This window comes from Anopheles stephensi, chromosome 2 (assembly GCF_013141755.1).
Source record: "Anopheles stephensi strain Indian chromosome 2, UCI_ANSTEP_V1.0, whole genome shotgun sequence".
NCBI classification, from domain to species: domain Eukaryota; kingdom Metazoa; phylum Arthropoda; class Insecta; order Diptera; family Culicidae; genus Anopheles; species Anopheles stephensi.
In genome coordinates, this window is record NC_050202.1 from 85,605,282 (window position 1) to 85,629,570 (window position 24,289).

The 24,289-nt window shown below is 46.6% G+C and overlaps 1 protein-coding gene across 1 annotated transcript; it reads right to left on the bottom strand.

The window, feature by feature from the left end:
* Window positions 1–2,691: 2,691 nt before the first annotated feature.
* Window positions 2,692–21,740, bottom strand: LOC118503713 (interferon regulatory factor 2-binding protein 2-like). The gene is made up of 6 exons (XM_036037276.1): window positions 19,965–21,740; window positions 11,261–11,314; window positions 7,998–8,249; window positions 7,292–7,487; window positions 6,852–7,191; window positions 2,692–6,782 (listed from the first exon to the last, which is right to left on the bottom strand). Exons 1-6 carry the CDS (start codon window positions 20,644–20,646, stop codon window positions 6,642–6,644), a joined length of 1,665 nt encoding a protein of 554 aa, XP_035893169.1. The 5' UTR covers window positions 20,647–21,740; the 3' UTR covers window positions 2,692–6,641.
* Between the last annotated feature and the right edge of the window lie 2,549 nt (window positions 21,741–24,289).

Consider the following 24,289-nt stretch of genomic DNA (forward strand, 5'->3'; position numbering starts at 1 on the left):
CTCCACGTTCTGCGCTCTCTTTACTACCTTCGAGGTTTCCTCGGCAATCTTCTCAATGTTGCCCTTCAGAACTTCCAAATTTTCCGTCAATTCGTTGCTCATTTTCATGTTTTGTGATTGGACCTCGAGAGCAGACTTCCAAATGCGTAGATTCTCCAAAAAGCGATTTCTGGAAGACGCTGCCTCGTCTTCAGATTCAGACGGTCCGTTAGACGGCCTTTCGCCAGGTGGACTACGCAGGGCCGGAATGCTCGAAACTTCAAGCAAGCTTCGTTGACACTGTACACTGGTGGGAAGTTTCTTCACTTGTTCAGCTTTTTGCAGTTCTGGAATGGATGCTTCTCTGGTCACGCTATCCTTCAAATTTAAAAGCTTTCGTATATCTTCTTCATCTACCTCTTCCAAATCGTCCTCAGTGCTGGAGTGGCTGGATTCTTCTTCGGACACGGTAAATACTATCTGAGACCTTCTCTTGGGCGAAACTTTCTTACGATTCTTATTTACGAATGGATCTAAATATTTGTTCGGTGTGTTGCTGTTTCTGATAACATTTCGGGCCGACCGAGGTATACGTATTTGAGAGGGTGCACGAGCTCCACCGTCCTGGAGAATAGTTCCATCAAATTCTGAATCACTTGAATCATCGCCTGACGCATATTTGGGCTGGTCTTTATCAACACTCAGTTTCGACTGTTCCGGCTCAGCATCCTTCTTCGTCCCGTTAGTCTCGGTTGTGGGATTTTCGGTTCGAGTTATTTCTTTCGCAACAGTATTTTGTCCTCGTTTCAACTCAACATACATTACATTATCATTCGGCAGTTCGTCACCTGTTTTATCCCTTTCGTCGATTATCGCTACGCTTGCAGTCTGCTGTACCTTCAGATTAGCATCCCAGCGTCCTTTGATAGAAACGCTGGGGAGGATATGACTTGTAAACCCAAGCGTTTCGACTGGTTCAATGGGCTGTTCTTGAGCTGGTGTTCCATCGTTAGGTTGTTTGAGCTCTTCATAATTCTCTTCGATTGTTGGACCACGACCCGTACTATCAACCGGAACTACTAGCGCAACATTCTCTACTTCGGGGTTCCCTGCTTGATCCACCTGTTCTTTGGCAACATTTGCTCCGTCTTCGGGAACGCTTTCCGAACCTCCTGTCCCATGTTTATCTGCCTGCATCTGTATAAACCTCTCGAACAGCAGCTTAAACTGTCCATCGGAAAACGTACGTCCTGTGGGCTTCACCGGCTTCCTGGGCGTTGTTGATGCAGGAGCTGTAGAGGGAGGAGCACGTGCTTTAATGACGGGTCGCGCACGAAGCTCACACGCACTTGGACACTTTGCTGATCTCGCTGTCAACGGTGGCAGCTGCGGAACAACTCCCCGTTGCACATTCGTTCTCTTTGCTACGGTACGTTGGGAAACGAAGTTCACATTGGTGCCCACGGTACGTACCTCCGGCGCGGTTGCTACGGTTACTTTGTTGTTCAACTGTTCCGGTTGATCGGACACCACACTCGGAACGTCCGCAGGGGTGTCTTGCGTCACTGTGATAGCGCTTTGATCTTTAAATGGACACTCACGCACCTCATAGCGAACGATAATCTTCTCTGGTTTCGGTTGTAGCAGCCAAGACTTGGGAGTCGACACCTTCTTGTTGGATCGCTTTTCCGGCTCACACTGAACACCGTGCTCATCGAACGAGACGATGGTTTTTCTCGTTTCACGAACGAATTTCCGTGCGTACGCTATCAGCTCATCAACATCGGCCCTCTTGAGCACTTGCGCCGGTTCACCCACGCTGTCATGGGTGCTCATCAGCGACTGCACCGTCCGGGTAGCCTGTTCACTAAGAAAATCTATCTCATCGTACAGGTTCTTAAATCCCAACCGCAACGCATCGAACGACGAATCGTCTACGGTGCTGTCCTCGACACTGGACGGCGTGAAGCACTCTTCGTCTCGCATCCTGAACAGTCAGTAACTGAATGACTACAAACGCGAAGGGTCCTTTGAGCGGTGGAGCGAACCAAGCGTTGCTAGGATACCGCCCAAACAACGCGACATTCGTCGTTACGCTTCGATGACGCTGATGCACATGCAGTCGCTGGGAAGGTATGCAACACAACAACAAAAAACACACACACACACACAATCAAGCGCTTGGTTTGTCGATAGATTATTATTGTAGACTTTTTTATATAATGTTTATTTGCTTTCCATTCGTTTCAATATATTTTGTTGCAATATGTACAAAATGTCGATCGATCATCATGCCAGGATCAATGCTAATTACTTTACCAAGGTCTAAGAGAACTGCATCTGCCTGCCCTGGATGGGGGATGGATGAAGCAATGGTAATGTCTGCAATGTAACTTGATGGTTTCTCGATTTTAGAGCACCTGTGTCGAGCAAGCACACTATTCCAGTATCAAACCTCTTCTATCATGCTTAGAAAGATATACCGGGGACGTGTGGTGATACGCCATCCCTTCCCCATTCCAGGCCACCCCCCTTCAGGTAATTCATCATTGTCATCGGACAGAATATCTCGCTACGAAAGTTGCAACATGCACGTGCACGATCCAAATCGCGGAAAGAAGGGTTTCGATCGTCCTGGGAACGTAACGTTGACCAAACAGGACAGTTAACGCTTCCCCACCACAGGTGATCGTACATCCTTTATGGGTTTTTTTCTTCTTTTCTTCTTTGTTGTTTACAAGTATGTACAAATATGGCGAGTGTTGTGTTCCAATGTGACGAAAGCGACGAGCCTTTCGGGGGCCGGGTGTCGATCACGATCACGAACCCCGGAAGGACATCGTGTGTCGCCGCGCATCGTCAGCTTTGCTTAAGTAAATGTACAAATGGAAAATTCGAAATCAAACAACGTCATCCTGCGCTGGCTGTCTCAGGTTGGGGGACATGGTGATGATGGGAGCTCCCTCCAGAGCTCCGCACTAACATGAAGGTAGTCGAGGAATCATTCTCCTAACGAAACAAGAAACGCTACAATAGTACCTTTCTTCCCTTCTCTGTCTCTCTGTCTGCGTGTGTAAGTGTGTAATAGTAATGCTTTTAACTGTTAACTTCTCCATCCTTTGCTTCTACTTTCTCTTACGTTTGCTTGGCAAATTAAAAAGAAAAACTAACAAACGCTGACCAAACGCACCGGACGGTCGGTTTTACCGACGCCCTACCGAGTGGCCTTGGGGCTGCTATTGAGTAACGAAACACACGCACACGCGGAACAATTCTTATACTGTGAAAGCAAAAATGGAAATCACGCGCCATTAAACTCTAAGTATATTCTAAAGGGTGGTACGGATCAAGGAAACAATAGCGATGGCTTCCTCCTTCGCGCTTCGAGGCGGCCTATGGGCCCTTTTTAACCCCCTTTTTAACATAATAACGCTCCTCTACCTGTACTGCTGCACAATTATATATATATTTCTAGCAACTATCAAGTCAACGGTTTTGCGGCATGCATTGGTGGAAGAAATTAAAGAGCACCGCGAATCGTAAGACGAGCGAGAATGGCAAGTGGGGAAACGATCCTATCAACAAACAATTCAAGCTAAAGTCGTCGGATCACGCTAATCGGAAATGGTATCACGCTTAGCAATCAACACCCTATTGGTTTCCTGGTAGCTCCTTCACCGTAAACGTGACGCTTCTATTGCTACCCGAGTTTGGTTTGCTTCTCGGTGCCGATCAATAAACTATCTAAGAAAAATGGTAATCCTCTTCTCTCGCGCACTGCTAATAACTAAATCTTGGCGCCGTTTATGCTGTGTATGCTGTGATTATATTGCGCAAACGCGTCCTTTAGTAATGTCGCCCCGATACTGGTCGACGGAAGGATGATACATGCTAATTGCTAAAAGAGAGCTTTGCTGATTTCACATGCCTATTATAGGAGAGAAAGAGAACCGGAGCGTCACTACCCAGGAAAACCTCTACACTTACCCCCTGCTCCCTGTCGAATGACGATAAATTGTGTTCGCTTTATGTTGTTTGTGTTTTTTCTTCTCTTTGCTAATATTTTGCTTCGCTTAGCAGTCAAAAATTGGTTACTTGTTTATGTCCTGCTTAGGTAAGGTAGTACTGGGTGTGGTTACGCCGTGTGCCGCCACCCCACAAAATGGTTCGATTGCTATATTCCAGATACTGTTCATATCGTTCAAAGGTACTTCATCTTGGGTTTGCTGGCTACTATCATACACGTGAAAATATGGTCACGCGCGGGCACACACACACACACAAAGTACCACTAGTCACAACTAACATTGAAAAGAAAAGAAAAATAATTAAAATAGATAAAAGTAAAGGAAAACATACTCACCTGCTAAATGGAAATGAACAAACCAATACAACACACCGAACCGAACCAACATAAAGAAAAAAAAACGAAAAACAAACGAAACCTTCTTTTTTCAGAAGAAAATAATTGAATTTTTTCACTGTATTTGCAACTGTTTGTGTGTTCGATCATCATTCACTTCCGAACGATCTGTTAGAGCTCCTCCGCTAAACCCTTGTTTTGTCATAATGCAATAATTGAATTCTCTCTTGCAGGAATCGAAATGTGTAACTAATTAGTATATGTATAAAAAGAAAACCAGTACATTACATTACCGCGTGGGGCTTTTGTGGTTTAGATACAAAAAAAAAAACGTTTGCTTACACTCAATTTTTAATAATAAAACTTACTCACGCACTCTCTCCGACTTTCTGGCGGATTCTGCTAATCAATTAGCTCGCATATGTACAACTCGTTCCGGGGGGGGGTGGGAAGAAAAATGTGTGTGTGTGTGTGTGTGTGTGTTTTTCCCGCTTTCCAAAAGTTTTTTTTTTCTTCCAAAACAAAAAAAGGAAAACATTAAATAAACGATACGATCGTCAACTACAGTTATAAATACGTACATAATAAAATTAAAACATTACTTCACCTCATTCTGTTCTCTTCGATTTCCTCTCTGTCTCTCTCTCTCTCACACACACACACTTTCTCTCTGTATTCTGCTTAATCATACAAAATTGTTTAAAGAATGCATGTGTACTTATGTTGCGTATGTATATCAAATTTGCCTGTGTGGGCATGCTCAACTTATAGGTAAACTCGCAAAAATCGAGTTATAGCTTCCCTTGCGCGTCACACATCTGCGTCTAAAGCCTTCCTCGCCTTCCACAATAAAACAGAACTGAATCAGGCTTCGCGTTTACGCTCAATGGCTAACTTCGACGAAGCGATCGTTAGGATCTCGCCCCACGTTAAAAACAGTTTAAAACAGAATGAAACTTGAACAATTCGTGCTGTACACTATGCTTATCTCACGTAAAGGTAGCTTTAAAACGCCCGAAGAAAGAAAAAGAAAGGAACATCCCCAACGCGTCCTTTTCTCCTTCCCAACAAAACTACCGCCGTTCATTATTGACGCACCCCCAAAGGCTTCGTTCGCTATCTTAAAACGAAAAAAAAAATTACCATTGTACTCTTGCAGGAACGAAGCCAACGGAAAACCGGACCAGCCAACTCCACCCCGATATCAGAGCAGAGCGGGGAAGAAGGGGAATTTTCTATTGCGTCAAAACACGGGCCAGCGTCCGTTTTGTGTACCAAAAACTCGACCCCTGTGCGCCTCCTCTGATTGTTAATTGCTACCAAAACCGTTTCAACGGGAAGTTCGCTACACATTTTCTCCTACCGGATTTCTGTGCCCTCCCAATAATATGCTCAAACTAACTATGTACAATCGAATCCCACTCGCAAACAGGATTCCCCCTCCCTCTTAGTGTCCCAAATTTGCTTCATCTCGACACACACACACACTATTAAAAACGATACATTAAAAACTACCAAGAAAAGATTACGGCTCCTTTCGGCTCATAGTGATCCGGCACCGGCGGCGGTTCCCGGAGCAGAGCATCGTGTGTACCACCCTCTCTCTCAAAAAACTATCTACAATCCGCCGGGGGTTTGCGTGCGTGTGTGTGTGTGTGTGTTTCCGCTTCGTTTTTATAAAACAAAGCGGACAAAGAACATTTGCTTGCCGCTCCACACATTTCCGTTGGCCAACAGTCCACTTTCAACGCTGATGATGGTGGCGCGTGTGCCGATGCGATCGTAGCTGACGATCGTAACGCTGCTGCTGTTGCTGCTGCTGCTGTGGTGGAATCGATGATGGTGATGATGGTGATGGTTGAGGTTGAAGTTGCGATTGCTGATAGAAATCCGTCTCCCATGGTTGCTGATGCTGCGGTGGAGCAGTTTCAACCGGATGCGATTGCATTGTATGCTCGCGGTTGATATCGCGCCTTCCGCCACCGTAACCGGTGCCAACCATCGATCGGGGAGGATCCGGCGATTCCTCGGGCGGGGAAGTTCGCTCGACGCCCCTTCTCACAGCCTCCTCCTCCTCCTCCTCCTGCTCATCATCCTCACAGACGCGCACCTCATCGTAACCATCGACGGACAGCAACATCCGGGACCGGGTGTAATATTCACCGGCGCCCACCGAAACCGTGCCCGTCGTTGTTGTTGCGCTGGACGTTGAACCGCTGCTGCTGCTGCTGCTGTTAGTGAATCTACCCGTGGCCACAGGGCCGGCAGCGACACTGTTGGCAACGGTGTACCGACTTCTCTACGTTTCGCGCTCCTTCTTTACCTTCAGCTCTTCGCCCAGTATGGTCGCTATTTCGCCCTGCATGAAGGCCCACGGTATCGTCGAGTTGGCCAGCGGACACTTTTCCCCGCTCGGACAATACACTTCCGCGCCGGAGCCCTATGGAAAGAAAAATGTTAGACAAGATTAGATCCTGCACCGAAGGGTGTCCGCTCCGTCGATCCTTACCTGTCGCTTGATGCTCTCCCGACTGCAGGGGAAGCAGAACTTGTGGTGACCAACCGAAGGGCACTGCACGAAATGCGTATCCTCGAGCCTTTCCTGGCACAGTGTGCATTTGAGTGTGGGGTTTGGTGCTGGTGCCGGCGCTGGCCCACCCGTACCGGGCGGTGCATTGCTCGGTGCCGAACCGGGCGGTGGCGGAAGACCGCCGCTGCCTGGTCCACCGGCTCCTCCCGGTCCGCCGGGTGCACCATTGCCGGGACCGCTGCCCGGTGGCCCACCGCTGCCGGGTGGAGCGGGACTTGCATTGGGACCGCCGGCAGGATTCGCACCGGGACCACCGGCACTACCACCCATACCCGGTGGAACTCCGTCCGGTGGGCCGGCTTGCGATTGGGACTGTGATTGGGGTGGTGGTGGAGGTACTTGCTGGGACATTTGCTGACCAGGACCGAGCGGGACCCATGGCGACGGGCGGGGTGCTTCCGTTGCCTCCGTTTGGACCACCGGCGCTTCCGCCGTTCGGTGTCGTCGATCCACCGCTGCCCGGAAGCGACGAGTTGGGTTGTTGCGCTTCGGACGAGGTAACCGTCGTGCTGGACACATGCCTGGAGCCGGAAGATCTTCGTCCACTCGATGAGCCTGCGAAGGTGAAGTGAGAGACAAAGAAAGATTTTTGAGTTAATTTGAATTGTGAAGTAAAGGTGTCAAAAGAATGGGAATTATTGATGGGAATGGTGCTACCTATAGGGAGTACGGTTGTGCAAGTGCTTCTGATGCATGTGTGTTGGTTTGTTTGTGTGCAGGTTTTATAATGCGTTCAACAAAATGAATCGAACCCCTTTTTTTAAATACATATCTCATCTCGAGAAGGAACTCGTCGGAAACTAGTCTTGTATCCTCAAAACATTCACTTGCTCCGCCCGATGGCTATAAAGATTCATGCGCTTTTTCTAATTACCCGTCGCGAACCGATTCGACCACACCATCTCACTAAGCCTACCCTAACGCGTCCGCGATCGGAACCGGAAGGATGGGAGTTTTTTTGTTGTGGAAATTTAGATATGACAATTGGAAACTACTAACCCCGCGACCTCCATTATCAGAGGCCGAACCGAACTAAAAACCAAAAGCGAAAAACGAAAAACCTACCGGAACTGTTCGGCGAATGCTGTGAGCCGCGGGACGCTGTCCGCGGTGGCGGTGGGCCCGGTGGGCTTGGCCCATTGCGGGGACTGCCGGGCGGAAGGGTCTCGGTGATCGACATTAGGTTCGCCATCGGACTTTGCAACGGTGCAACGGACGGTGCCGGTGGTGTGCTATCGCCTCCGCCGCCGCCACCGCCGCCACCTCCCCCACCGCCCCCCATCGATGCGGGCGCGATCGGTATCACGTTCGGATAGACTGTAAGAAAGGGCGGGAAGAGGGAAGAAAGAAAGAAAAAAAAAACGATGTTGAACATTGTTGCTAAAACCCACTTCAATGCACCGGACGACGACAACTGTTGGACAGTGTACGGATCAGGATGAATCCTAATAGATGTAATGTCCTCTAAATCATTATTTAATCTAGCAACAACAGCATCTAATGTTTGCATGCTACGACCCTACACACAAGCTTTAAGCTATTATAGGTGATCTTTTCCCCTATCCGTCGTCTACTGTACTGAGACGGTCAGCTACTGTCTCCTAACCAAAGAAAGATGAGTACATGACTGACATCCGAGGCCATTGCAGTTTCTAAACTGTAAGCCAATCGATGTGAATATCTGTGTGCATTAGTGATCCTATTAACCTTATGCAGAAGCATCAATCGAACTAGGAAGTCTCCCATAAGCATGGTAAGGACTTTCTGCTGTAGGAAACGGACCAACTTCTGCAGTGTTCTTCCCATCAGGCTTAAAGCAAAATTGCTGCCTTCTTCACTGATTACCACACCAAATAATATAACGTGGAGTTAGGGCTGGATCTGACTTCGCCTGGAGAATCTCCCAATTTATGTTTATCTCACATGCCCATGGTCAAAAAGACCCCATCAATATTTACGTCTTCAATGCCTAAAGTTCCCGTTAATAGCCTCTTAGACCCACTCGTGGAAGTTTTTTTGTACTAGGCATAATCTTCAAAGGAACCAGATCAATTAGAGATCAAGTCATCTCGTCCAATTCATCACTATTGGCCGTATTACTTCTCATTCACCAGATTAGCTACAACGCCAGGACACGCCAGTCCGATGCGACTCGCAATCGTTTTCCCTCGCAGTTGGGTCACCGCTTATCAAGTCTAGTCCTATACCCGACAACACAACCTACTACTGCCCACCTTCACCTAATGCCGACGACTGTATTTCATCACATGTGTGTGTGTCTGCGTGATAAGCGTGCCTTCGCTAATAGACGCAAAAGCATCAACAAACCCGCGCTACATTACTGCGAATATCTTCGTACTAATCGATTGCATTTCCCATTGCTGGTCAGAGGGGGGAAAAAGAGAATGCGAAATAACACAAATATTCCAGCCCACCAGCTGATGTGCTCTCGTGCTCCAGCGTGTTGATAAGGGATGTCCCCTTTTTTTAGACCGAGTTCCGGTGTAGTGAATCAGAGCGCTGCTCACCAACACACACACACACACCCCGACCGACCGAGTGGTGGTCAACAAAATCATTACACGAAGCTCGGGGGGTGTTGTAACGATCCGCACACTTCCCGGTCCGCTTATCAAGCGCTCGAAAAATGCTCCAAAGCGCACTCACACACACACACACATACACTCTCGTCAACAAATCGCTTATCGCGCTTATGTGGTCCATCATCCCGTCCTGCGTGCGTGTTGCATCATCGCACACCAACCCGGGTTGATAGTGCATTCGGTGGAACACGCGGACGACGCTTGATCTTGAAGGGCTACCAGCCGAACCGGGGCTGATAGCTACGACACGCAATCGACTGCGCCGTCTGACTGCGCCACAGTTCCGGAACACGCTGAGGTGAAGAGGAAAACAACAGTATCATCTCACCACCACTATCAAAAACAGGCTAAACTGCGCCTCACCATATTCCAATCACTAGCATCGTGCATCGTACGGGTGTTGTGAAAGGGGGATCAGAGATTCATTTCTGTTTTTGAGACATCTTATCGATGTTCCAGTGACAACGTAACTGAGGAACACAACATGTGCACACGACGACGACGACGACGACGGTCCGAAACCGGCTGGCGCTGGTTTGGGTTAGGGACCGATAAGCGGAACGTTATCATCAACGTAGCTATGCATCCCCCCCTTCTGAGGGTCTAGTCAGAAGGGTTTCGTTTTTCCATTCCACCCAGAACTCGGGTGTCATGTAAGAAAACGGACGCGGATCATTCGATCACCATACGATCACGAAGACTCCACACTTGGATCGTATCCTCCCATAGCTCTCTTCTGCTCGCTTCACCCCACGAAACGATGATTGATGAGTTTCAAAACAATTTGCGGTGTGTTGCTAATAGTTCTAATTGCATTTATAGAGCACAACACACTTCATTAGCAATTTAATTGGCCAATTAAATCGAACACATTAAGCAATTAACGTACACGTGGAAATTTTCGCTTGTGCTCCTCCCTCAAATAATTGCTCAATTTTGTTCAATTCGAATCTGCCCAATATTTTACTTTCTTCTGTGTTTTGCAACACAAATGCGATTAATTCTTTACGCAGATTATACGCTCTTGTAAGGTGTCTATATTTAAACATTCAAACCCCAACGCATAAAGCTTAGTAAATGCAAAACAGCTTTTGTAGCTTTTGAACGGTATTTTCGGCGATTTAGCAAACATTGGCCCACGGTGTGTCATGGCCATGGTTCCCACGTTCAATCCCACGTACCCATCGCCAGAACCACCAACGATGTCAATCGGAATCGATCCGTAACGGATCTACCCGCGAGCGAACCATTCGTCATACGCGAGCGCGAACGGACAATGCCGATGGGGCCGCGCTGTTGTTGCTGTGCCTGCGGACACTTTTGCCCTGGCGGATGTGAATGGCTAATGGGATGTTGCTTTTGTTGATTCGTTTTGTTAACTATTAACAACAAAAGCAAACGAACGGAGAGCGCAAACAACCGCACACACTCTACTTGTGGTTGTGTAAAATCGATTTTCACATGCACTTCACACCTTTGCCAACATTAGGGCGTCCCCATTCTTTATTCGGACAACAACACCAGACTACTGGAGTACTGAGTGTACAGTATGATCAAAGCACAAAAGATGGCATAACACGATCGTAAAGGCGATCGCTTTTTTTCAATATCCTGGCCACCTAAAATCGTTCGACTTCCCGGCAAGGAATCGAAGCTAAGTAGCAACATAACTCAAGCTGAACATCTGCAGGACGAGATCATTAGTTTTGGTACATTCATATTTACCTCGTGGCATAACTGGGGCGTTCACAAAAATCCCCACATTTTGTTGTTTCTGGTCTGCAAGAGAGAAAGAGAGAGAGAGATGGGAATAGAAAGGTGGAGAGAAGAAGAAAAAACATGTATCAAAAAACCTGTTGGGTGGTTTTTTTCTGGTGCACTCCCAGCTACTGTTGCACCGTAATAAATCTTCGATTTAAATAAGGAGTTGTTATGGGAAGTATTTAGAATATCGGTGCCATCATTATAGAGGATTAAAGTGCTAATTGTTTAAAGAACTATTTTCTCCACACCACACCATTTATTGAACGTTGCGTTAAGTAATAGTAGTTATTTATTTAATTTAAATATCTACAAGATGTGGTTAATCCTGCACAAATTCCATCTTTAGTTAATTCTACAAGTTAGCTATAACAAAATCTCACATCAAATCCAATGCTACAAATGAATTCTCCAAATCTCAGCCATAAATGTTAACATATTCAGTTTTATGCACGTGGGTTCCGGTCTGTTACGATGTCCTTAACCTTTCACTGTTCCAGAACCCTCTCTGGACGGTATTGACGATGACATTTGCGTGTCTTCAGTGCCGTTCAGCTATAAGACAGTGTTTATATTAGCTACAGTTTTATTACAGGAAAGAACGAGGCCGAGTAAAACGAAGTACCGATCCCATTATGTAAATTTCTATTACTTTTTTCATATGCAAAAAACGTAGTAGTAAAATAACTTCAAAGGAAGACATTCAAATATTTCTAATACACAATGTATTAAATGAAGATAATAATAAAAACAAGAAAATATGCCTTTGTATTTTTTTTTGTCCTAACGACGACTCACAAAAGACGAATCAATTGAATGCCGTATTAAGTAGAGCACATGACACCGTGCGCACTACTTGATGGAGACGCATGATCTTTTTCAACACGGGAAGTATGAAAAGAAACTGCACACTAATTCCTCTTCAATCAATCATTGCACACAAATGACCATTAGCAGCAAAACGTAACATCAACAGGGGGGGGGGAAAGAAAAGCCTCCAAAAGATTATACTGTCAACCGTGGCTTTTTGGTCGTTTTTGTGCAAAGAAAGTAACATTTCCCCCAAACTACAACACAACACACCAAACTATCTCTTTCACCGCACACAAACTGAAGGTCGAAAACATTAACCCAAAGCAGGCATTGCAATACCCCCTCTCAATGCGTCGTGTTTCTCTCACTCTCTCTCCCTCTCCCTCTCTTTCTTCCGCGAGTCACGCTTTTCCCATCAATCATAGAGCATTTCCAAAAGAAAAAAAAAAGGAAAATGAAGCAAATTTTTTGGATGCCGGGTGTGCGCGATGCGGGCAAACGCACCAGCCAAATGGAATCGTAAAATCGTAGCCCAAGGAATGTAGCGGAAGAACAGCAAAAGAGTGAAAGAAAACTAGGGAAGTAAAGGAAATAAACAGGCACCGAGAGCAAAAAAGTGTGTATCTGTGTCGAGATTTTCGGGGCTCCGGTTAGGCGCGAATGGAAAAAGAACAGTGAGGTGAAGCGGTTTGTACGGTGGTTGAACGTCTTCTTTACATAATCGTAGAAAGCGAAGCAAATAAAAAAAAAAAGATCGACGAAAAACAAACGGGAAGAAATCATGGGGATGATGATGGAAAATGAAACCAACGCGTGAGTGCGATTATCGAAGCAAACAAAATGCACCCGAGCGAGAAGGAGTAGTAGTAGTAGGCTACGATCGAAAGAGAGGGTTTTTTTTTTTGAGGAACACAACAGCAAGCAGCCGGTTCAAGCAAAGGGGAAAACGATGACCATGATGATGATGTTGTTTTGGGAATGTTAAGAAAATTGGGAAGACACAACGAAGAAGAAACCTCACAAAACCGGTATTCTATGGATACACACCACACCATCATATCTTTCCCCCACCTTTGGGACGCGAGAAGCGGCAAGAAATTCAGCCCATAAAGGATGAAAGAAGAAACATACACACAAAACCCCTCCCTACGGAGTTCGCGAAACACCGCGCGCGCGGATGAATGTAGAAACCCTCAAGAATCCCTCCAGGTGGCGGCTAGTAGAGGGGCCCAACAAGAACGGGTAGAATATGATTCCCTCACAGCATGATGCACACGCACACTTTCAAAGCAGCATAATGTACAGTTAGAGAGAGGGCAACAATCATACACACACACACACCAAGAAGGGGATGAGCGAGATGAAGGAAAACAGAGCAGGAGGAAGAAGGATATCTCTCAGGTAGCAAAAGTAGGTTATCCATGTGACGACGACGACGACGACCCCGGTGAGCATGGAAACGACACGTTTCCTTTGATTTGTTGCTATGTTTTCGGGTCGTGTATTATGTCCCGCCGGACCGTCGTTGTCTGGGGTTCGTTTGAATTATTTTTCCCACTTTTCATCCCCAAAAATTTGACCGGAAAAAGGGGTACTGCGAACGAGACACGGTAATAATTATTGCCCCCGGAGCACCTCTCACACACCGCGACAAACACGCGAACAAGGATCCCATCGGACGGAAATCTGAAATCTGTGACCGTGCGCGACACGGCTGTGGCAGATCCGTGTTCTGCGCACGTCCAGTGCCCTTCACACAGCGGCTTGTAGTACACTTCCGCGAGCAAAAGATATCACACGGCAGTACAAGTTCATCGATCGATAGCGTGGAGGAGGCGCGCGATGCATCATGTACACGATGTGGATGTGTGGGAGATGGTTTGTGTAGGACACCATCAAATAACAAATACCACAGCGTGATTGTGAACACGAGAGCGCAACAAATTCTCGATACACCTATGTATTACATATATACGCTCGCATCCCAAGATAATTCCAGACCGACGGATGGCGGCACACATTCCATTCAAAAACCGTCTTCTATTTAAAACATCGTGGTTTGTTTGGTGGAAGCCCCGTCGAAGGTTAAACGTAGTACAAACCAACAGAAACAGTGCAGTGTAAAACGAAGGAAGAACGTCCCGGTCAGTTTTTTTTATCGATTGAAAACCAAATTCTTTTCCCCTGCACACCCCCTCCCGAACACACCCATTCCTCTAAACTTCAATTTTGTTTTCTTCTTCACTTAATCCCCTCTAACCCAGATGGATTGGCCGCTTTTGCTTTCGATTCATCGGTACCGTAATAAATGAAGAACCGGGACGATACAAACACTCCCCCGCCGCCAACTACACAGGGCTTTTGCTCCATTCACACCGCGCCATTGGAATTAGTTCTGTATTAACAGAAAAAAAAACAGGGAAACTCGATACATGGATAGAATCGATTTCTTTTTCCAACTCACACGGCACGATGATTCATCTGTTCGTGATTGGTCAGAAAGTGTAATTAATCATTCCTGGACTATGTAGCATAGAACTAGGCAAAAGACTGTTTTACAACTACTTTTAAGGAAACTGACAAGAATATCCACACCTTAATGTGTCTCGAAAATAGACAAATAAATTGAGAGTCGAAAGAAGTATAGCAACTCAAAGGCTTTTTAAACTAACTAACAAACGTGTTTTCTCCTTTAGCACTACAACCTCAAGAGGTCTCAGTCTATAATTTCTGATTTTCGTAACTTGACTTTACCAATAGCTGGTTAGTCAGCCGTGGTGCTCTTCACCCGAAACAACTGTCTCCAATTATTCATCTCATCTATACACAGAACACTTAAGATTTTTCAAGCGAAAATGCATGATGCAAGACCAGAAACATTCACCAAGAAAACAACCTCATTTAGTGGACCGATGCAGATATCTTAAAACCCATTCCCAAACAGCAATCCTCACACAAATAAGTTCTACTGAGTGGATGAAAAAATTACACAAAACGAATCCGATCCGTCACCACCATCGTCTCAAAAGTAGTGTGTGTCTGTTTGTGATTGTTGTTGAGGCTTTTTTAACACAGTAGAAATGGAAAATCGTCGTCTATTTTCACCGTCGGCCGTTTGGTTGATCAATCAACGTGCGATGGTTCGGCACAAACAACAAAAAGTTACGCTTTACCGGTCCACCTCGAGATACCATCGTCGTCGCTGGCCCCACCAAACACAGCACACGCAATAGTTCGTTTTCCCCCCATACACACACACACACCTGCAAAGGAAAACTGTTACCGCACCAACGAGTTGGGCAGCAGCAGCAGCAGCAGGCCAGGCTCGATTATTGGGTGGAAAGCACAAACACTGGGACTCTGGGCACCGAACGCTCAAGGAGAAGGCCATGAGTTTTCATTTTCCCTTTCTTTTCGCACGCGCTCCCGTAGTGTTACTATGGTAAGAGTAGTGAGTGTTGTGTGGTGTGCCTTCGTCATCGTCGTGTTGTTTATTTCCTGCTTTATTGTATGAAACCTCCTTTCTGGGCCACCCCGACACTTCCCCGGCTCGCATCAAATCGTAACAGACGTGACAGCGAAAACCGTCGTCACGAAAGGAAAACGGCCACGGTCAGCTAGCCACCCCAAAAACCCACCACCAGACGAACAGCAGGCGGAGCAGTGTTGCTCCCTCGTCCTATTCAACCGTCGTCGTTGTAGCACGCGATGTTTTAGTAGCAAAGTGTTAGTAAATGTGTGATGGTGCCTCCCCCCGTTCGAACAACATCAACAACAGTGTGTAGAGTAAAAGCTGGCTCCCCAGAGCTCCTACCGCTGGGGTTTCGTCCACCACAAGTTTCACAGCTCAGCCGGGCCCGCGTTTCACGTCGAGTCTCGTTCGCTCTTTCTCTCTCGGTCGACCAGACATTGCTTCCCGCCGTTGTTGGGAGTGGTTGGAAGTGGGGGGGTTGAATGATGATGGGGCTGATGATGATGTAATCCATAAACTTGAACCATCGTTTCGAGGGCCTTTACCCAATGAACGGAACGCACACAAACACGCAGTCGGCTAGACTGCTTTACTACACCTCTAGCAGAGCGCAACTCTGGCTCTTCTAGTCTGGCAAAGTGAAAGGCTCAATCCGACGCACGGAACACCCTAAACGGGAGACCTTCTCGAAACGCAAGATATCAAGTGAGCATGCAACTTGTATAAGAGCAACATCAAGAAAATCGCGTGCCGATGATGAGGAGAGTATTAAAACTTACCAAACCACCCCCCGTTTTACCTGACCCAACAGCAACAACAACAACAGGTTCTGGAACTGGTTTTTTTCTTCCCCCCTCCGGTCCATTTGACTGGGCAAAGGGGGTTAACGGGTAATGTCCGCTGTGCTGAGGGCGCACGCAACAGTCAGCGAGAACCTGTGCACAAGCATGTCTACAGTCTGTGGCGTCGTCGTGAAGGAATGAGAAAAACTGCATTTATTGCAAACCGCCGCAGCGCAGGGTGGCCCCGGTGGTTCCAGTTTCATTTCCAACCAAACCCACGGGATAAAACTGGTCTGAAGTAGGCCAACCGGTGCGCCAAGCTTGGAACCGGTAGAAATCGCGTCCGCTACAGGCAACACGCTCCTACAACGACAAGCCGACGAGTTCTTTGGTGGAATCTTCTCAAGAGATTTCATGTCCAAAATGAAAGGAGAAGGAAGTATTTTTTACATTTGATCAACATATGCTTAAAAAAACTTTTCTGTACTACAAAATCAAATGCAAACACAAAACCTGCTCTGGATCATTTAATGCCTTGCGAAAAGACCTTGCGCAGAGAACAACTAACCCTCAAGGCTGACTTCCCATTTCAGTGAAGACATTTTCGCGACCTCTCTCCGGAAGAACTCTCGGTGTGGAAGCCACCAACAACAACATAGCGGTAAATCCCATGTATGCGAAGGGATCCGCCCGAAAGAAAAAAACCGCGAATCCGGTTTGTCCACATCATCACCCACCTTTCTAAAGTTCGTGGTGTCTGCTCCACCACCATGTGTTGTGTGTTGGTTCGCAGCAACGTACTGCGGTCATCTATCTCCATTAAAAACAAAACATTCTCGTTCTCGTTCAATTTTGGGTTATCCATTAAAAACTCCTCCCTCCAAAGAGCGACAACGCGCTCACACACAACCAAAATACACGTACGTAAAATGGTGGTGTAAAATGCGCGTGATGATGATCGCTTGCCCGTTTTGGGTGGTTTGAAAAATGGTACCCACCGCTAGGGAGTTTAATGGCGTGAAGGAACAAAAACAAAAACTATGGCAACATACACAAGTCCGGTTGGAAAATTTATAAAGCTAAAGCCAGAAGAACACTACAGACCGTAGTCATACAATACATATGTACATATGCGAGCGTGTACTGGTGTATATACCTAACACCAGGCAAATGAAATTTGTTTGTCCCAGGTGCGTACTACTGTGCTGAGCGAGCGATAGATGTACGGGGCAGTAGGCGACTCCATCACGACCGTTACCATGCTACCATCCTGGCTGGTAGATTATTTCTCACAGCCTATCCCACCTCATCCCACCCATTCACACCCCATCCCAATCAACGGTGTGACTGAGTCAACTCTGACTCACATCACACCAACTTGTCTATGTTTGCTGTAATGTACGATTTGGGTTTGTGTCTACGTGTGTGTGTGTATTTGTTCGGTAGTTGCAGCTGACATTCGTGTGATGAATTTGAATCGCGCTTTTCGCCAACGCACTGTACAACAGGCATGGCCCATAACACGGGACACCTTTTAATTTTGCACTTATTTATGCATGTCGTGGTTGTTTGTATAGCTGCTACCGCTTCTTAATGGCAATTACAAAAAGGAAAACACAACAACAACAAAACAGAAAGATTACGGTTTGCTCTATACCTGCAATTTGAAACATAAAACAGCCGAAGCCGTAAAAAGATAAACGTAACATTTGTAACGGACAAGCTAACCAACACACGCAGAGTGTGCAAACATGTGTACCTGAGGGATTTTTTGCTGGGCCGCAATCATGTGAATCATTAAAACAAAATTAAAAAAAGGACCGTTTAACAGTACTTGGTGCAGAAAATACTGCCCGAACGTTACACACTATTTAAAGGGATAACACTCGGTCCATCCAAATGAATTCTTCCCGTGCGCATCTTTCCCTCTACCTGACATAATCCAAGACAACAGCATATTGAATGTGTAGAAAAGAAAAGGAAAAACAAAATGGTCGTACAGTGAAGACCAGCCAGCCCAAAAGGACGTGTGTTTCTATTTTCCTTCGAGAGTTTGTCACGTTTCCCTTTTTTTTCGGGATCGTCCGCCTTCCTTCCTCTTCTGCTTCCGAAGGGAAAAACGTTGTCAGCTGATAGCTGATTGACGCGCGGTACAGTGTTTGCGACCGGCTTGTAACAGCTGCACCAGGCAGAACGTGCCGGGACGGATCGACGGGGTGGATGGTTGGTACCAAGAGGGTAGAGAATTGATCTGGCGGTGTTGCGCCATCCTTTCCCTTGGCCCGTACGGCAAAACCGTTAGGTCTGACGCCTCAAAAACATTCGCCCCTCCCTCCCCCTGCTTTCCTCTTCCGGTGGATGGACGGATGGATGGTGGTTGTTGCACGTGCACGTCCTTGAACTTGGTTGGAGGTTGGGTTGCAGACCGACGGGAGTGGTGTTGAGCTGCTGATATATAGGTTTGCATCATCGCACACTTTGTAAAACCACCACCACCCCCTCCTCTGTCGTCTTTATGCCGACGGCGTTATATAGGTATCTGCTTTTGTGCGTGTATGTGTGTCTTTTTAATCCAAAAGCTACGTCAACAGATCGAAGCCCAATTAACTTATCCCACCACTGTTGCTGTCATTTGCGATTGATGGGCAAACGTTAATGACGGAAATTGCACCCATTACTCATACTAAATGGTTGCTGTGCTATTACGTAGTGAATATTGCAATTCTTGCACTTATAGTTTACTTGTTAAAAATTGGAATCAATAATAATGGCACCTCATTTCCGTAAGAAAATATAATCAATTTTGCTCAACTCTGTTTGAATTAAGCTCGCGATTTGACGAGTAATTTAAGTCGCAAATAGCCTGGTCTTACTGCCACATAGGCCTGCCATTACTGACTTACTGCAACTAGTTTACCCGTTGCTGGATTGCCAGTTCCACCATTCCACAAACCATTACATCGCAGCAAATGGTTGCCCAAACCCAATAAGAAGAAGAAATACATAGTCGAAAAGGTACATACAAACAAATAATTAAATTTTAAATAAATACATCCTAATGTGTTTATGTCCATTACTTTACAGCATCTCGTACCTTCAAATGTATCTAAAAATTTACCATATTAACTACCCATAGCGGAAAGAAACGAAAAAAACACACACTCAAAACCAGGTAAATAATAATAAAACAGTAACATAAATAATAAAACATTTCAAATATATAGCACCAACACAAACGACCAAATAAAACATGTGTCCTTTTCTGTTTTTTTTTTTACCTCTCAAGCCATCCGCACTCACACCAACTCAAACAAACCAAACACCTGGGTAGGATCAATGTGGTCACGATACCCAGAAAAAGGATCTTCCTGTTTCTCCTTCCTCTTGTTTTGTTTGCTAAAAAAGCAAGGCTCGCAGCCTGCTTAGGATACGTTTTGTACCTATGCTAACGGTGAAAAATTACACACACACACACACACATACACACATTCGCACGCACGCTTTTATCTACCTCACACCGTTATTTTTACATTTTTTAAGGGAAAAGGACTTGCAAAGAACTAATGCAGGGTTTCTCAACTCACACCAGCTACCAACTTACCGAGTGCCTTGAAAGCGGCCGTATCGAATGATGCCGTTCGCACGGGATGTTTATCCTTGTAGCTGGGCTGTCGATCCGGCACAAACGGTACGGCCGGTAACGATTCGCCACGTGTCAGCGGTGGTCGCTGGATGGCCACATTCGGATCATCGGCACCGCGCTTCGCACTGCCCGTCGGCCCTTCCATCTGATGATCGTCATCATCCGGCGGTGGTCGCTTCAGATTCACCGACAGTGCCGGCGGAACCTGCTGCCGGCCTGCACCGTGCGGTGCCATGTGATGCGGTGGAATATGCTGCTGCATCCGGGTACCCGCCCGCACGCTGGCAATGTCGTGTGGTTCGTGCTTCGGCGTAAAGTCCACCAGTGTCGGTCCGTTCGGCCCTGTCCGGACGGAATAGTGATGGGGACCGGCAGCCGTCGGCACGGACCGATGTGACAGTTCGCCGTTTTCGTGGCCACGTTTACCGCTGCTGCTGCCACCGCCGGCACCACCACCACTAGCCGCCGAATGGATGCGCTTCATCTGGCGGGCCGTGTCCAGCACCAGCTCGATCCGATCCGCACCCTCATAGTTGACGCACCCGCGACAAACCGCCTCGGAAAAGTCGTGTATCATGGCCCACGGCATACGCGGCAGATCGCACAGGTAGCAGTGTTGCCTTTTCGCTTGGACCGACATTTCGAACAGCGTTTTTGTGACCGCTAAGGTTAATTGGTTCTGTTTCTCCGCTTACAAAACTTTGATCCACTATTTCTCCTTCAACCAAATCGCACACCGTTTGTTATTGCTAGAAAACGCTCTGATTGACAGTGAAGTGTCATCGTTTATACCATCCCGTCGGTAACTTCACTTTCCGACGCACAAAAACTGCCCATCGCAGACGGCAGCGATGCTGGGTGACAGAAATCTACGCCGTTGTTTACTAACACGTTTGCAAAATCGAGTTCACTATAATTTTTTCACTTTCCGCGTTGAATTTCTTTCAAACACCCGGTGGTAGTTGGACATTTAGCTATACACGCAAACACTAGGTTTTTGGAGATTAAATACATCAAAAATGGATTCGTTTAGTGCAATTATAATGAGAAACTAATGCTCTTTTTTCTATTCTATGTAAATCACAAGCAACAAACACTCTCACACACACGCCACTAAGATCAAGCAACGTACACGGCTAGGTATGTTTTGCCGACGGACAATTGGGGTGTTCGTTTCAGTTTGATGGTACACACAAAACGAACGAAACTAACTACACTGCTTGTTCTGGTATGGAATAATAATTTGTGTCTTGTTTTCTAACTTCACTATTAGCTCACTTCAGTAATTATTATGCACCAATTTTAGCAATACGCTACCACACAAGGCTTTGGCAGAAGGGTGGACCTTCCTTTTGCTTCTTCTTTTGGCACGAGCTGACCGTAAATTCTTCCACTTCAGCCGACACTTCAACTTCCAAGCCGTATGACTTTTTTTCACGTTTTAAATCTCCGTCTTATCGACAATCTTTCGCCTCTTCGCACTTCTAACTTCGCTTCTTCGATCGATAGTAACTGTACAATATGCAATTTCCCCGTGCGCAATACGCAACACCCGGTTGAGTGGTGGCGGACATTAATTTTTCCCGGCAAAGTAACGCACCGTATATTTTCCAAAACTCACTAGAACTGTGTATTTGCAAACACACCCAGCAATGGTGAGAAACTGTAAAAATCACTGCGACGAACGACAGTAGAGAAACGACGTTGTGCCGCGACCGACGAACACAAACAAATGCCCACCATTTTAGCCAACAACCATTTTACCGCCGCCGACTGCGATGCGGAGTCGAGCAACGGTGAAAGAGAAAGCGCGACTGTACGGCGCGGCAAGAACGAGATGCCCAATGCAACGGTAAAGTGTGTTCACCAACACCAACTCACGCGCTCGCGAGCGCTCGTTTCTTCTCGTTTGCTTCGTAGCGTGCTTTGCTCTTAGCGGGCGCTGACACAATCTCGTTTATGTGCTGACGGCCCGCTTATTCTTACAGGGCAGGCGTCGGAGCGCTGCGGCCGGGGAGATGTGGAAGGATGCGGGAGCGGATGAAAAGTGGTGAGATAATCGAAAGCATTGGCCGTCACCCGACAGCAGGCAGGCCCGCGATCAACACACCACGCACACTCGCACGCACTTTTCCTTTCCACCAACGACCCGGTGGCTATGTATTGTGGGGTGCGCTTCGTGCGCTGTTTGTGTGTGTGTGCGTGCGTATACGCTATGATCGCGTAGTAGGAAGAGCGAAATGAAAGCGAATGACGTAGGATGACGGGAAGCAGCAGGCATGTGGAAGCACGGCCGCGGAATGTGAAGCAGTGCGACGGCAGCGGAACGGAACCGAGACCGAAATAGTATAATAAGCGCGGCTGTGTGCTGCTGTGTGTAGCCGAGGAAGCACGCGAAGGTGAAGGTTGAAACGCGGTGCAGAGAGCGCAGTGTGCGTGTGTGTGCGTGTGTGTAGCGGAATTACGGCCAGCAAGAAAAGCAAGCGGGCGCACACAGGGCAAGCATCATCGCACGGGGGGTGAGATTCTGGGGGTTGTATGCCAAAAACATAAAGAACCTAAAAACAACATTAGGCAGGCGCAAAAAAAAGGCGATCCGAAGCGGACCACACCAACACACACCAGCAAAATTGGAATGATTTATTTTATTCATTCATGTCGCTACAGCACACTGTGACAGTGAGGTAGGAAGAGTTTTGTAACAGTGTGTGCGAGCGTGTTTTTTGGCATGTAGATTTTTGCGTTTCCGCAGAACAACCGTCCTAGGGCGGGCACATATTGCGAAAAAGTGGACTAAAAATTGACATTTCCTAACCTACCGAAAGGCTGCGCTACAAATCGTGCTTATTTGAATGGAAAAATGCTTGTATATGTGTTTTAAGGCATAAAAAACCCTCTCCACTGTTGCCGACGGCTTCTTACTTGAGCGCGGGAAACTTACGACGCAAAATTTGGTGAACCCGGCATTAGCACGGGTACACGAAAGGAGGAAATAACGGAGTCGCACCCTTGCCCTTCAAAAGAACGTTTTGTTTGACAACTTCCGCCAGTGTTGACCAGTGCAGGTCTAGCACGAAAGGAAAAAACGGCTAGCTAACCCATAAGGAAAATGGCTATACCATTAATTTTCATCACGTTTATGGGTGTTCCTGCTGCCTCTAGCACTGGGATTCATGTCCAAGCGGGACTCCAACCAGTACTGATTCAAATTCTGTCAACCGAGAAACTATCTCTTCTTTGAACATGTGCAATTCGTTGCTTTCCATCTCTACTAGCCGAATATGATATGATACTTCGAATATGATATCATTGATAAGGCAGACCTAACATGCGGGCGACAATTTTTCCGCGCGCAACCGAGGGATCATTCTGCAGGATGGTGTTCTTCAAGATCATGCTGTAGGGAATTTTCCTAAGGTTTCCCGGTGAGATAGATCTCCAACTCCTAGTACGCGATTCTGTCCATTGAGCAATGGACCTTCCTTGCCCTACACGAATCAGAATCACCGTTCACTTGGACCTAAACCGCTTCTTTCTACTAAAAAGAAAACACCGGAAACGCCAAAACAGTTCAAAGTGCACCTGTCACATGTCACGCCTACTAAGATATTTCGATCTCATCTCATCGTCATTGGAAGTATGAGATTCTAGGCGAAAAGATTCCTCCAGGTTATCTTGCTTCAATCACTTAAAATAGTCGTCCAAGAAGTCGATTAACGTTTCGTTCCCGTCCTGGTTTAGTCGCTTCAACTACTTCCGGTAGCCCGCCCAAAGTGCGTTAATTTCCCTCTTGACCATTGCAATGTTCGGTGTTCGTGGAACTTGTTCCTGGAAAACTTTTGTTCAGCTATATAAACTCTGGCCATAGTTTGGACCGTACAGCTTTTATATGTACATCTCGTACATCGTATGGTTGTGGGATTAAAAATGTATTAAAGTAAAAATTATTTTTCCTTTTTCCCATTGCCACAGCTCTCTTGGAAGGTTGAAAACTCGCGCACACAGAGTTCCGAACAATCCGCCGATCAAGCAGACCTTTTTCATACTTCATACTGCAAAATTCTTCTCCACGCACACAGGCACAGCACAGTATAAGGAACGCTGGGCCTTTCGTTCCCTCTCGTTGTGCCAGCCTGCTTGCTCTTTCGTTTCTAGACGCACACACACACATACCCACATCTAGTCAGCAGAGTGAACGGACTACAATTAAACTTTCTCAGCTACGTTTCGTCTCGTCGTCATCAGCATCATCGATTGCCTTTTTTGTTGTGTTGCTTCTTGCT